General features: G+C 36.4%; 2 protein-coding genes across 4 annotated transcripts in view; one reads left to right on the forward strand and one right to left on the reverse strand.

Annotated features, from left to right (window-relative positions):
• LOC139969980 (uncharacterized) overlaps positions 1-16,258 on the reverse strand; it is a 121,977-nt gene that overhangs the window by 25,609 nt on the left and 80,110 nt on the right. The gene's annotated exons all lie outside the window — the stretch shown is intronic.
• The window catches only part of LOC139969993 (uncharacterized), a 345,154-nt gene continuing 335,329 nt past the window's right edge, over positions 6,434-16,258 (forward strand). Inside the window, exons 1-4 of one of the 2 annotated variants that reach the window (XM_071975510.1) lie at positions 11,228-11,448; positions 12,431-12,516; positions 14,782-14,883; positions 15,387-16,080. In XM_071975510.1, coding sequence (XP_071831611.1) covers positions 11,427-11,448; positions 12,431-12,516; positions 14,782-14,883; positions 15,387-15,506 — 330 coding nt within the window. In that variant the 5' untranslated portion in view covers positions 11,228-11,426 and the 3' untranslated portion in view covers positions 15,507-16,080. Of the gene's footprint in view, positions 6,613-7,894; positions 8,060-11,227; positions 11,449-12,430; positions 12,517-14,781; positions 14,884-15,386; positions 16,081-16,258 lie in introns of those variants that run through there. The other variant, XR_011793867.1, reaches the window with a different exon arrangement.

The following is a 16,258-nucleotide window of genomic DNA, read 5'->3' on the forward strand; positions in this document are numbered from 1 at the left end:
CATATTTCTTTCTTTGTGTTTGTAGATATTCCTAAATTGGGTATTGCTTATGATTTTAACTTTCTAAACTTTATCGTTTCTTCCAATTAAATAGTACCATCCGCTTTTTTACATTTTTTGTTAGAAATAATGTTGTAATCTGGAAACACTTCATATCCTTGAGGGTTTAATCATACTAATTAATTATTACTTTTAAGTTTAATCGGGTTGATTGGGTCTTCATTGGAATATCTTCTGTTACTATGGAGTTCATCGGGTGTGAACAGTTATCGGAACGTTTAACGTTAGAGCTACGGCTCTGGCGAACTTCTGCTATTGAGTGTTGCAGCAGGGTAAAATAAGTGGCGCACTTTCAATTTCAAAACCATTTTAATTTTTAAATATCATGTGGCCATAAGTCTGTTGGCTTGGAAATGACGTACAGTTTTTATAATTATGTGGGCAAAATTAAGACAAAACCAGCTGTGAGTAGAACACCACGATCTAGTTGCTGGAAAGACATGGACGAAAGATTCCTTTCTAATAACTATGTATTGCATATAATTATTATTAAACTTAAACTGGAAAACTGTTTTATAGAGGCTCAAAGCTCTAGGCCCTATACAGTATTTAACAAAACTATATTTCACATAAAGTGTCAGATATATTGGCAGGAGTTAGGTCATTCAACCAACATTAATAATAATTGTGGAATGTTATAGATTGACTTGTATTATTAAGGCAGTTTGTCTATGGTTACTTTTTGTTAGCTAGAATGGAGTAATTGTTTTCGTAGTAAAGGTTAGGCATCAGCTCACCTAGAATGTTAATCGCTGGTTTTATTCTTCGCTTAATTTAAGATCTCTAAAGAAAACTCAGTGTCTCGATTGTATTTTATTCATTTCCTTTATAGTTAAGATATGCTTTAACTTGGACGTTTGTGATATTCAGTCAACAACTAGGCTAAGATCTCTGTTATTTATGAGTTATATCATGTCCTCTCGCTTAAAGTAGATAATTCTAGCTTTTTGCAGGTGATGTGTGAGATTTCTAACATAGCCTAACTTTATTACTAGTCTAGCCTATAGCCTAACTAAGTTTGGCCTGGCCTTTGTACACATCCTAGCCTTTGCCTCTATACCATACCGTGAAATTATCTCACTGATCAAATTATCACTGTCTAAACTATAAACAGTGGTTCCTCTCCATATAATCCATCTTAATAACCACTCAACAAGTCAATGGTAACAAACAACTCCCACGAATGTAATACGTACTCTGCAAATCAACTAATATAACACTAAATCATTCATTGTCAGTGATAGGTACTAGATGTGAACAGGTATTCAATAGCATATACAGGTGTTTTCCAGCTGTTCGCGGGTGATATTTGAAATTTGTAACAGACATTTTGGCGCCAATAGAAGTAAATGTACGAGAGACGTAACGTTATACATGCCCGGTGAAAACAGACAGTTTGAAACCTGACGTCGATTGGATATGCAGTAAGGAAGGGGTCAAGGATGTAAATAATTCACACAACCTATTTCAAGTAGATCTAGCTATCATTGACATTTCTCCCTAAGCGGTAAGGTGTTATTTCCCCTCCCCCCCCCACCAACGGTTACAATTTTGGCAAAAAGCATGTTAGTACACATTCCCCAACCTTAGTACCTGCTAGTGGATGCATAAACAAACAATTCACACAACAGTTTGAATACCGTCTGTTTCAAATGATTTGAAGGAGTACGTGTTTAATGAATATTAAAACCTACATGGAATAACATAAATTGAACATCCTTGTTCAGTCATACACATCTTGCAGACACATCGTGCAGACAAAACGTGTCTGTGTCAAGTAACATTTTGTTTTTACAAATAATCACTTGATCATCATGAAATTATTGGAATAAATGTAACTACATGACTTTTTTATCCCTCCCCACCCAACCACCTTTGTAATTAATTCCACTCCATGTCAGTGCTTGATTATTCAGCTAAATCTTTGCACCAGCAAAGAGAGTGTCGGCAATCAAACGATCTATTGTCTTTTAACGTACCTCGTAATTGCTCAAATCAAAATACTATGTCGACATTTCACCAATAATTGTAATAGTCAATTCATGTAGCCCCCCCCCCCTTTCTCCTTTTTACTTATTACCATCCTCATCAAGAAAAGTTTATTTTTTTAGATAAAATAGTTGAAATTTGTATAAGAAAGAAATCTTGATTTCGAGAAATGCAATGGCAATTTCGAGAGAAACGTACAAGTTTTTGAGATAAAACGCTAATATTTTTAGTTGAGAAGTCGACATTTTAAAAGTTTAAATTTAAAACAAAAAGGATCGACATTTTACATGAAGGGAATTAAACAGGTCGAAATCAATCGAAGATGTTTTAAATTTTAGAAAAATTAGTGTAATGTTGAGAATTTCGGTTATATTACAGATTGCAATTTTAAGACAAACTTGATTTTCAAGAAAAGGGTTTCAATTTTGAAAAAGGGTTGAATTTCCCAGAAACATTCAAAACTTTCGGGATAAAATAATTAACATTTTTGATATGAAAATGTGTTCCATGTGGTCACAATAATGACAAAATGTGTACTGCTTGCTTAATTGGGATGGCTTCCGACCCCCTCCCAAACCAATTCATTTTTTGCTCCCTTGTTACGCCAATCAAGTGATTTGTCACATGTAGATATGAGGAAGGGTGTAGAACATAAAGGAGGAGGTACATCTTGTGGCTAATTTGTGTATATTTCTGATTAAGTGCATAAGCGATAAGTTTGCCTCTCCGATCCTGAAAACGGATCGACTCTCCTGTACGGTTTAGTACCCAGTAACGTGGGTTCACATTCAAAAATTCTCCCGACAAATTTAGGAAGGGGAATGAACCTTTATGGTCAGACTCTAGGTGGCGAAACTTTTGGTGGTGTTGCTGTGGAGTCGTTGAATGCAATTCCATATAGAGGTCCTCCATCTGAAACAATTCTGAGGCGTAGTTAGACTATAATTTTGTCTAAACTTAAGGTTGTGATAAAGAATACTAGTGTGAAGTTTGAAAACTGAAACTGACCGATGTTAAAATCACTATTGCATAATTGCATGGAAAATCAGAAAGTACAGTCTTGCTCGTCCAGATATTCGGTAAATAGCCGTTGGGCGGGCATATTGCCCAACCAGTTATTATTCCTAATGCCTGAAAAAGAGGTATAAACTATAGCATGTTACCTTCATGTAGCCATGTTACAACATTTTAATATATAGCAGATCCATAGGTTATCTACTACTTGAAATCGGTTCACAGGACTAGGAGAATGGGACCCCTTCTCAACCCCCATTTTAATATAGGATTTCAAAGGGGGGGGGGGGGAGAGCAAATCCCAACTGATTTAGGTAGGTCCTACACTATTATGGAAAGGCTAGAATGGAAATAACAATTTAAAAAAGGTGGCGGTGTGCTAGTTGGCCTGTTGACCTAGCAAAAAAATGTACCTTAATTTTACCGCGGTAAACTTTGGTAAATTTGTGGTAAATAGGGTAAATGTGTGGTACAATTGTGGTAAAATCAACCGCGGTACATTTACCGCAGTTTTACCATGGTATTACCGCGGTAAAAGTGCGGTACATTTACTACGGTAAATTTACCACAGTTTTACATTGGTATTACCGCGGTAAAAGTAGGGTAAAAGTGTGGTACATTTACTGCGGTAAATTTACCGCAGTTTTACCATGATATTACCGCGGTAAAAGTAGGTAAAAGTGTGGTACATTTACTACGGTAAATTTACCATAGTTTTACCGTGGTATATTACCGCGGTAAAAGTAGGGTAAAAGTGTGGTACATTTACTGCGGTAAATTGACCGCAGTTTTACCATGATATTACCGCGGTATAAGTAGGGTAAAAGTGCGGTACATTTACTACGGTAAATTCACCTCAGTTTTACATGGTATTACCCCCGTAAAAGTGTGGTACATTTACTACGGTAAATTTACCACAGTTTTACCATGTTATTACCGCAGTAAAAGTAGGGTAAAAGTGTGGTACATTTACTACAGTAAATTTACCATAGTTTTACCATGATATTACTGTAGTAATAGTAGGGTAAGTTTATATGGTACATAAACTACATGTGAAATTCCTACAATTACAAGTGTCATGATTAACCACAGTAAAAATAGGGTAAAACTATACGGTGCAATTATACTATGGTAAATTTACCATAATTGTCCCATGATTTTACCACAGTAGAACATATACGGGTCACACTATGAAACATGATGGTACATTTACAGCAATTTTTCCATGATTTTGTCCCATATTTTTGCAATACTGATATGACAAACCTTTTGTTCTACTCATATCTTAATGTTGGCAATATAAATTACCTGTGGATATGAGTTGAATAAAGAAGAGAGACAAACTGCTATTCTTAAATGTTATAGTATGCATCTCTTTTCCTAAAAAAAACAAGCAGAGGATAGATACATAGAGAATTCCTTCATGGAATCCCTGATATATTTGAGAGGAGACAACAATTAATTCTTTTTTCATTATTAGGGAGAACCTAAAAGCCTTTAAAATGAAAAAAAGAACTATATAAACTAGCACACACAAGGCATAGCTTCTGTTCCTCAACACTGTGGCACACAAAAATTGACCAATCAGTGTCCTCAGATTTGGGTATTCTCTGTCAGGTCCATTAAATAACTAGACAAGTCTATGTATCTATAATCAGATGACTCTTTCCATTTAAAACAAGTCTTTGAGGACAATGAGAGATCAAAAGTCCAATCTGGACTACCAATTAAGTCAAAAGAAGAGAGTTAGGAATCACACCAGCTAGGGTAATTGAAATTCAACAAAGCTTTCTCATGTGTGAAACCTCCATGGATTTGATGAATTAAAAACTGTTGCATTCTACAACTGAGGACTTACATGTCAGGCATACAACCATTACAATAGGGGTAAACGCATATAGCCATATTATGATAGAGTACACTGATGGGTGAAATTCAAAGAAATATATGGTGTACATGCTGATTGAATTTAGGACAAAATCATGCTCAATATGCGGTAAAACTGTTCTACAATTAGTGTAAAATCATGGTAAACTGAGGTAAAACTAAGGTAAAAGCGTGGTAAATCTACGGTAAAAGCGTGGTAAAAGCGTGGTAAATTGAGGTAAAACTAAGGTAAAAGCGTTGTAAATCTACGGTAAAATTTGGGTAAAAGCGTGGTAAAAGTATGGTAAATTGAGGTAAAACTAAGGAAAAAGCATGGTTAATATACTGTAAAACTGGGGTAATAGAACGGTAAAACTGTGGTAAATTTAGGGTAAACGTGTAGTAAATGCGTGGTCAATCTAGGGTAAAAATGGGGTAAAAGAACGGTAAACTGTGGTAAAAGCGTGGTAAAATATGGTAAATTGAGGTAAAACTAAGGAAAAAACGTGGTAAGTATATGGTAAAATTGGGGTAAAAGAACGGTAAAACTGTGGTAAATTTGGGGTTAAAGCGTAGTAAAAGTGTAGTAAAAGCGCGGTAAAAGTATGGTAACACGGTGGTAAATTGCGGTAAAAGTGAGGTAAAACCATGGTAAATTTGTGGTAATTTACTGCGGTAAACCGCGGTTTACCGCGTCCATAGGGCCAAAACACCGCGATAATGTACAACAAATTTACCGCGTTTTTACCCCGGTTTTACCGGGGTAAAAGTGTGGTTTGTTACCGCGGTAAATTTAAGGTAAATTGTTTCCTGGGGAAGGCAAATCTCATGCAGATCCGCCCCCTGAAATTGCTTTGAAAATATACGTTAAATGGTGCACTCTGAGGCATAATTAGACTAGAGTTAGGTCTTAAATTGGCTCCATACACCATTTTTGCCAATCAATACTTTTTTGTAAATTCGGAGGGGGGGGGGTGGGGACGGGTGTACACCCGTAGAAGTGGCCATCTTATCAGCTAAATGTAACATTGCCAATCCCCCCCCCTTCGACTTCCATATCCTAGTGTACAACTTATAACTTTTCTGATTAATGTTGAAATACCCTAAATCTTTCATCCCGTCATTTCAAAAGTTTATAGAAATAATAAAGTATTGACCTTTTTTCCAAGCTTGAAGTTAATCAATAGCCTATCCGGGCTGAAGAAAATGTCTCAAACATGTTTATCTTGCTGTCTTGATGGCAATTTCAAGCTGCTGTACAGGATTCTATGAACGCAACATTAGCAGAAAAATGTCAAGGTGCAAATGATAAAATGACATTTTTCGGCATATTGTTGAAGTCCTGACTTATTAGATCTAAGGAATTTGCCATTTTGCGGTAAATTGCTATTATTTCAATTGGAAGATTAACCATTTATCTGAAAAATAGGGGAATTTCCCTCGTAGCCACGGAAAACGACTTGAACAAGTCTCATTTTCAAAATCTAAACAAACCAACGCCACAGTGTAAACAGCGTTTGAAGAATGGTTGTACTTCCCTGTTTGTTTGACATGATTCCCCGAAGCTACAGTACTGGCTTACGAAATATGAAGATAATGCAACACATTCCAGATGGTGAACATGATACTGAAAGAAACAGACGGAGTATAATACAATTGTCAAAGAAGAAATCCCACGTATCAGTTGAGTTCCTTTCATAGCGTTAGGCTATGCACGTACAAGGACATGCTCACAGGCCATCATAACGTTCAACGTTATGGCTTAGGTCTTCTCTAGTCATATAACCTAAGTGCAGCCTAATTTAGGCCTAGTCTAACGATTTTAGTTACAATATTCAATAGTATGCAATGCCAGCATAGAGCGTGTCCTATGCTCAGCACAATCTAGGGCTAGTTGAAGGGGACAAACTAAAACGAATGACAGCGAATGACCGAATGACATATGACTTTGTACAGGGTTATTCATTTGCGAATGACAGCGAATGACAACGAAGGACAGTGTTGAGAAGAGATAGAATGATTAACGGAGTGGAGTAAATGCGGTTATTGGTTTTCTGCGCAAAAATGATTTGAGGAAAATGGCATATTACGTGGTTGCAGGGTGTTGGTGTAATTTACGGATAGAAACCACAGGGAAAGTTTTTGTGGGAGAATGCGCTTGAGTGCTGTGCTTTTTACCTCTGTAGATTTATATAGAAAGATAACTGAAGCCGTTTCAAGATTATAGTATTGTTAGTTCTAACAATTAATATCGGGAAAATGACGTTAAATTTACTTCTTTAAATCAGACTTACAATTTCGCTTACTACTGTATAAGGTGCGTTTTTATCTTGTCCGTACTTTACTAGATCTAGATACCCACGAAGTCTGAACTGTGATATCCTGTTGAAGCAAATGTCTGTGCTGTCATTACTGTCATTCGTTTTAGTCAACGCAATTTTTTAGTGTGTACAACATATTGTCATTCATTATGTGTAACGCAATGGTCATTCGGTTTAGTAACAACCTACTGTAGTTGAAGTATGGTGATGCATGCCTGTTATAGTTGGTTACAAGTTTGAAGGGTACAGTAGGTTTTCGTTCTTCAAATAATTTGATCATATTATTAATTTAAAAGTGTTCTACATAATTCGCAAGATCATCTAACTGTCTGAAAGGTTTTAGCCAAATTAAGTCATAAAAACCTACTCTTAAAGTACTCTGGAGTTGTTTCCTCTCCTGGGATATTGTGGATTTAAGTGCTAACCTGCCAGTGAGTAAAGGTCAAATGAAGCCCAAGGTTTTCCAAAGATTGAGATTCAATATTCCATATCATATACAAGCATTATTGTAGTGTTTTATTGGATCAAAGTGGAACTGCTATCATGAGTTTTTCTTTGTTGTGAGTATCCTTTTGTTTCTGAAGCCTTCTGAAATATCTAAATAACTAATTTGATTTCATGTTAGTGTTTCACTTTTGATTTAGAAGTCACTGAGGCTCTAACGGCTCCATGATGTAATAATTCAACCGTAGGAAGAAACCCTCTAGTAAATATGAAGACGGAGACTGTACTGGAGATCAGGACCTACGAACGTATCAAGCTTCTTTCAGTATCCTACACTTCTTGACGCACAGAGTTCCATAGGAATGGTAAGAATGAAGTAAATCTGGTTGTTGTAACTTTATTCACCAAAACTGCTGGCTACCGCTAGCAAGCATGGTTAAGGAAGTTAATTTCCTGTGCCACTAGTTATCAATATCATGTCATGATAACATTTCTTCCTTGGATATTTGAGAGCTAAATACTGTTTAAAATAAACACATTTAGAGGGCATTCAAACATTTATACAAGCACTGGTATCCATTAGGGTGGTGAGCACTTGCCCCCACCCCCTCCCCATAGGCTCCACTAGGGCTGCAAAATCACTATCAGAGAACATTAAATATCTGAAAAGTGAAAATGCCTCAGTTAAAGTCCGAAAGGGACTCCCACCAGGGCTTAGATTTATACTTCATAGAAATCACATTTTTCTCTCTTACATGTATTTACATGCACTTTAAGCTTAGTAGAAGAGGACAAGAAGTCTCAGAGATGTTACAGAGCTTTTCTGAAGTCCCCTGCTAGGGCTCAGAGTAAAGTCAGATTAAGTATTTCCATTTCTGACATGTCCTCATGCGCTCACAATTGGAAATACTTCCTACTAATCTGAGAATGTACAGAGCTCTGTGAATAAAGAATTGTCATGCTTGTTTAATTTTTAAACATTGCTGAGCCAGTCACTGCAGTTGGTTTTAAGAAATCTATATGGTCTCAAAACTGATCTAACTTCGGCGACTAAGTACGGTGGCTTAAAAAAAAAAGTGTCCCCTAATTTCAAAATTTTGAATTTGCTTTCTCAATATTAGAAATTTTTATCTCAAGATTTTCACCTCAAAAGTCAAAATTTTGACTTTTTCATCTCAAAACTTTTTAACTCAAAATTTTGAGGTTATAAGTGTCTTCATCTGCCAAATTTGTAGAAAGAACTAACCATATTGTATGGCTATTGACCAGCTGAACAAGGTACTTTATAAACCTTTGGTGAACTAAAATCTAGAAAGAGACCCCCCCGAGAGTGGTGTAACTAGGTCAATGTAGCCAATGCAATCTCCGGGGGCCTGGTGCCATTAAATAAAGAAAATTATCATGAAAACACATCCACCAAAGCTGACACACTAACTTAGATACAATTATCTCCTAATGAGTGGAAATTCAAAAGATATTCTGTCCTAAATACGAAAGAGAGGTGCAAAATCTCACACATTTCTCAGTCAGGCCCAAACCATGCATGGTTGGGTTCGTGTGAGGTTGGACTCTCCTTTGGGAACTCATTTATATCACTGCACCACACCTTTATATGCCACTTCCACTAAACAACGGACAATCCGGTTCAAGTTTGATGCTTAACTGGTTAATTGTTTTTACACTTACCTGGTTATTGGAAACTGAAGTGTACTTTCCTTCCTCTGTATTTTTTATCTGTGATTGTCCATGTATACAGGGTAGTTAGCCAGAGACATTCACGTATCTATTTCTGATTGACATTCTCAATGTCTCCTATAATTAGGACTTAAATCTCATTCACATCACTTTCTTTTCTCTTCATTAGGTTAATTATGAAGCGAGCTGTTAGGGGATCACCTATTCCACCTGTAGTTACCAGTTTTTGATGGAAGTGTTCATACTAAGCTGACAAGGACACCGAGTGGTTCATCATCTGATATTTCTTCCATGTAATGGTAATAACATTAATGGTTAGTATAGAACAGTGATAGTAATGTTTCAACAACCTCTGGTAGATTTTTATGGATTAATCTAGTAATTGGTATGTTTGTAGTGAGCTTTCCATGACACAATAGGCCCCCAAACACCCTCTGGTACGTTTTAACCATTTGCCAGACTGAAATAAAAATTGCCTCCCGAGACTCAAATGAATACAGTCTTCTAGAACTCCTGACTCTCCCAGAATGGTAAGACTAGAAGACAACTTGTTGGTTCTGTAAGAAAGTAGCTTGGGTTACCTACAAATATGTCTTCTGTTTAGGTAATCATTTTCTTCAGATTAAAACCGAAAACTTGTAATACCATTTTAGATATTCCATAATGCTGTAGAAACATTAAAGAAGTCAACTCAGTCTGTATCGCTGAGCTTTGAGTTAGAGGTATTTGTAATGAACACTTGATCAAACAAAAACAAGAAACCTTGATTAATTTAGGTAGGTCACACAAAGGTCACACAACTATGGATATAATCTTGAACTTTAATGTAATTTGTTTGTTTATTCTGTTTATTTACTGTAGTAAAGTAGAGATGACTGTATTACGCATTTGCTTACATATTGGAAATATGATTTCAAATGTAATTGGACAGTAAAATGCAAATCACCTCCACCTTTGATATTCATCTCAAAGATGTCTATCATATCAGCTGAAGATTATGGTTGGGTTTGTATCTCCTTTACTTCTTTGTTATTTTTCTCCAAACTCCTGAAAATCTGTCGCACACCAGTTCTAAGATTCATAATCATATCCTGTGAGGCTAAATAAGCATTATTTAAGTAAGGTGTTCTCAAAACTAGTGACATTGAGAGCCAGGCACAGTTCCATGCACAATTGTGTCACCAGATTCTCTTTATTGAAGACTTTGTTTATCGAAAGTTAAAAGTAGTAAAAGTTCTTTATCACATATTTCACTCGGCACTTAGCTGACGTACAACTGTAGCCTCCACCTAACCTCCACCCTCTCACAACAGGACTGCACCGAACAACATGTTATGAAATAACAGTATATGTCAAAGTCTGCAGATAGAAAAATATGTTTTATAGTACAATGTCATCATTTCAGAAATCCTACAAATTCATCAACTTCTAGACAGTACAGTGAACCAATGGTTCCTAAATTATGTGACCAGAATCCTTCATCTTGTTTTCTTCAGGCTCCATTCTATTTCAGGGTTGCATTGTTATAACTTTTGTTTTTCAATTGAATATAAACCAGTCTGGATTGCTAGTGGTATTGCTTAAAGTTTGTATTGAAGATTCAATGCTTGTCTCAATTTCAAGTTAATGTTTCTTGATATTCCAATTAGTTTGGTATTAGGTGAGCTGTATATACACTGTGGGAAGCAGTATGAGACCTTGAACTCATCTTGTACTGTACAGTCTATATATTTGTATTCTAGTTGCATTAGTTTCTTTACATTGTTATTATAATTAGAACTGAGTAATTTATTTTGAAACTACAGTAGCATACCATATTTTTTATAGTAGCTGTGTTCTGTGTTTGACAATGTTACATGGTAGAATGTAGCTACTTGCAGACCGAGTGAAGACAATTTACATGAATAACATTATAACTGATGACCAAATGCATTTTGTTTTTTCTCATCATCAGGTAAACTGGTATTATTCAGTCCTGAGATAGACCGTTTTAGGGATTTACGAGTTTCATATCCGGGTTACAGCTCTTGGAAGAATATGTACAGTTTACATGAGCAGTGTAATGATTGCATGGCCCACTACCTGATTCTTACCACATCCACCCATCCCCCTCCTCCATGAGAATGCACTTGTTTAACTGGATATATTTACTCCATGACATATCAGATGATCCCTCAAGGAAAATTTCCACATTGGAAAGTCTATCATCCAGCACCCCCCCCCCCAAGCCCCATCAATTCCAATCACTGCAAGACATAAGATATGAACAATCTAGTTAGAATACTGCTAAAGGTTGTGTCTTAAACTCAGGGATTCTGTGAGACCTCTTTTGTTCAGTATTTCTCTAAATTGTAACATCATCTCTACAAATTGTACCATAATTGTAGGTTTCATGAGGATGGCATTCTGATGCCAAGTACATCTCCATTGTCCATTGTTTCATAATGTAACAGCTTCATTCCTGTGTGAGCATATAATGCTAATGAAGGCTTCATGTTCACACTGTCTCCAGGTTGATTGGTTATTATGTAATTTAAGACAAGGTCCACCCATTCCATCATACTGTATTAAATAGTTGTCATGGATAATGATAGGTATTGAATATTGCACTATGACAAGCAACTGTGTATGATTCTATCACAGAAGATCGTACAACACAATATGACAAGTTCTTGTAGGATTCAGCATGTTATGTCATCTGAAATTCTTAATGCATTTGTATTATTTTTCTGTTCTCAAAGTTATTGTGTAATTCAGTAATTATGTTATAAGAGTGTGTTTGGGTAGGGAGGGGGAGGGGTGCATCATGTTGCTGTATATTGGCAAAGTTGGAAATGAAGTTACTGGGAAAGTTGTGAAAGCAAAAACACTAACATTTATGTAATAGAGCAGCCTCTGCTTCACACTACAGATAGTTTGAAAAAAAAGCAATAACAAGGGATTTTATTGTTTACATTAAAATATATCTAGTTCAGATATTCTCAATATATACAATAAGTGACAACTAATTCTTATTGCTTTTGTCTTTGTCTCCTCATCAGGTAAAAGTGGATTAATCAGTCTTGAGACGATCTTTGGGGATCACATGATGCGGATCTTGCACAGAATGGTTTACAATATGCTGATGGTATGATAAGTGTATAATTAGTGTATAGCAGGACTGGTAGGCTGGGTGGTAGTGATAATTAGTTTTGGGTCTGGGTAGAAAGTGACTGAAGACTGAAGGCCGGCCTGGGGGAGGGGTCTCATTTCCAGGTGGCCTCAGATGCAATTTGGTGCAATATAGCACACTTCAACACTTACTCCATTTTGTAAATAATTTTGCATTTTCACCTGGCCTTAGATGCAATTTGGTGCTCCAAATGAGATCTTTTTTCTCATTTGGAAATGAAAAAGGGGTTTACTGACTTGCGAAGCGGGGGGGGGGGGGGCGGAATGATACTTCCGCCCCTCCATATATTTCACCGGGGGGGGGCTGGCGCCCCCAGCCCCCCTGGTTCCTACGCCCTTGACCAATTATATTGTGTGGTCTGACTGAATGACGTCATGTCGGCCTACTTTGTATGTAATGGGTCAAAATGTAATGGGTCAAAATGGGCCAAAATGGAAATTGAGAAAAACACGTGCTAACCTTAAAATTTAATGACTTCTCACATCACTTTGCAATACATATCTTAAAAAGAACGGTTGTATATTCTGAATGAAATATCACCTTCTCTTCCACTGTCTATAGGTAGGGATTACACATGTAGGCAAAAATCACCAAAATCAAATCGAGTAAACAAACTTAATGTTCCAGTTTATTATCATTTTCTAAGAAGAGGAAGCCTGGGTGCTTTGTGGAGTTTATATCAGTTATGGAAATTTTAGGGATTTGAGGTTTGTTTAACCTAATATGTCAAAATTGTCTACAACAATGACACCAATAATGTTGAAACGAGACAAGCACAGAATGGTTTACAATATGCTGATGGTATGATAAGTGTATAATTAGTGTATAGCAGGACTGGTAGGCTGGGTGGTAGTGATAATTAATTTTGGGTCTGGGTAGAAAGTGACTTTGTAACTGCCTAATCCTGGTGGAACAGTAATTGTTTTGAACTGCCTTAGGGAAGAAAAAGGCCTCAATATGACATTCATACACCATATATTAGACACTGCATGCCATATATGTCTTAACCTGTATTTTGATGTTTTGTATATTGTTATATTTTTATCCTATTTATAAATTTCTCTGTAAATTTATACTGGAATAAAGAAATGAAATGAATGAAAAATACATTGTATTGCTTACCAATGTGTAAATAAACACAACTTTGTGTATATATGTTTAATTAACAATTTTTCAGTGTGTCATAGTGTTGGGTGGCGGGTAAGGGTAGTAATCAGTCTTACCAGCGCAGCCAGACTCCTCTGGATTGTCAGCCAAACTTCACAAATAATAGCCAATAAAATGTATGGCAGGCTCATAAACAATCAATTTAATTCATAACTGCATGTGCCCTAGCAATTAAATAGAGTCACTGCACACAAAATGAGACCCATACACACACTAAGTTAGAACCAAACCCACACTAAGTTAGAACAATGTAGAATGACTAACAGGAACCATTTCTACTTTTCCATCCTAACCTTTCTTACCCTTCCCCTCTCAGTACATCTAAAACCCAATAAAATTGATGTCAAATTTAAATCTGAAGATAATCTAGGTTTTATGTCATTTGTCAATGAGCTATATACTAAGGGATTACAAATGGAAGTCTTTAGTGGGTTTACTGCAATGTGTGGATATGTTGTTGTCAGTCAGTAATGCAAGACATGCATGTAGCTTCTTGATCCTATGCATGTCCTCAGATTAAAAACCAAAGTAATTCAGAATTCCATTCTTAGCCATTGGTAAATAGTGTTGAATGATTTTCTTAATGTGTTGTCTTAGATGTACATTACTTGCACTTCATCTATATTACTGGCCATTTAAGAGATATTTCCAGCAAACTCCAGCAGATGTGTTGTCTACATTTATTTTTTGTTGCAATACTATAAAAGATAGCTCACAAAGCTGGTAGAAAATTTCCAGCAATTGTCAAGAGATGTTATTTATCGGGGGAGGGGGGGGGGTGGCTACACAATTCTTGGGAGGTAACATGGAGTTGATCAGTTACCACTACAAGTGTTGTAATTGCTTACATCAGATGCAAAACATATTCCTAAAAACAATATATTTGATACCCTGAGATTACAGCTCTATACTATTCATATATACTTATCAATAAGACACAAGGGAAGACGTTGATGTATGTTACAAAAATGATCCAAACCTGATGAATTTTCACCTTGATAAATCTAGTGAATGGAAAGTTGAGTTATTGTGTATTTTCTCTTTAACCTCCAGGTGTTACAGTTTTCAACATTTCTTCTGTACATTTCCTCCAAGAAAGTGAAAGAAAAAGTCAAGCTGGAACACATCACTGATGACATAACTTCCTTTGTGGATGTGAGTCTTCACATGATAATTTCTCAATATTCAGTTTGTGAAATGGTAATGGGCTGTGTTGGATACCATTGATCAAATCTACAGGACATAGATGAAGACAGATTGCCTAATTAGCTCTATAAATAACATCAAATGACATTTTTAAGATTCCACTTGTTTAATTGTGTAGAGCTAACAAACTTGACTATACACAACTACTATATTGTAGTATGCAGTGGTGCATGGAAGATTTCTCTAAAGTGGAGACAGCTACTGATAGATACCTAAATTAACAGTTCATCAGAAAACTACAACTTCTGTAGAAAATAAAGATTGCCCAAATGCCAGGCAAGCTAAGTTTTTTTTGTAGTATGTACCTTGGTCTGATTATTATTATTATTAGTTTTACAGTCTTGTACAGGGCCGAGGCCCTTTCAAATGGCTTTTACAACTTGACCCTGGTCATTGGTAAGTTGTCACACCTACACACCAAAATGTGCACAATTCATTCAATCTCTCCTTAGGCACCACAATCACATGTCCTCGGGGGGACTTCCCATAGGGTGCAGCCACAAACTGGCGCACACAACTATATTTACAAGTCCCCATTTATACACCTGGGTGAAGAGAGGCAATGGAGATAAAGCGCCTTGCCCAAGGACACAACACAATGATCTGGCCAGGGATCGAACCTGTAATCCTTAGATCAAACCACTGCCTTAACCACTTGACCACAACGCCCTCCCAGGGATGTGTTTGAAATTAAGAAACTATAAAGTCTTTGAATTTATATGTGCATTGTCACCTGTGGGATACTCCCAAGATTATCTGGCATGCTGTAACATATCAACCCGAACTTATTATCAGCATGTTGAGTTACCATGCAGGTACATAGACAGTCACAGGTTGTTGGGTACTCAGGACTAAACTGATGAATGCTGAATTCCATATTTCTAAAATGAAATACTCTTGTTGAAATCAATCAGTTACATAGAAATGTGTTATACATATAGTGAGTTCATATGTGAGAAACATTGTGTAGTGTAGGCAGCAATTTGACAGTCATCAGATACCAATGGCTTTAAATTTGCTACCATTTCTAATACATAAATAAAGAGATGTTGCCATACGTCTTTCTTAGGATTCTAATTGCTGTCCACAACTTAAAGTAAGCTGTGGTCAGTCAACAATATTGTTTTGCCATGTTTTAACATTAATTTATGTTATGTTTTCAGTGTCGAGAGAGAGAGGAGTAGCAGAACCTGTTCAGTTGCTGTCCAATCCACAATATTACTCTTGTGAAATGTTCCTTAAATATTATTGTAACTGAAGCTCTCTGATGCTTGCCATACACCAGACCGGCATCACTTTACAAACTTAAGAGAATTCTTATGCG

This window comes from Apostichopus japonicus, chromosome 7 (assembly GCF_037975245.1).
Source record: "Apostichopus japonicus isolate 1M-3 chromosome 7, ASM3797524v1, whole genome shotgun sequence".
Lineage (NCBI taxonomy): Eukaryota > Metazoa > Echinodermata > Holothuroidea > Aspidochirotida > Stichopodidae > Apostichopus > Apostichopus japonicus.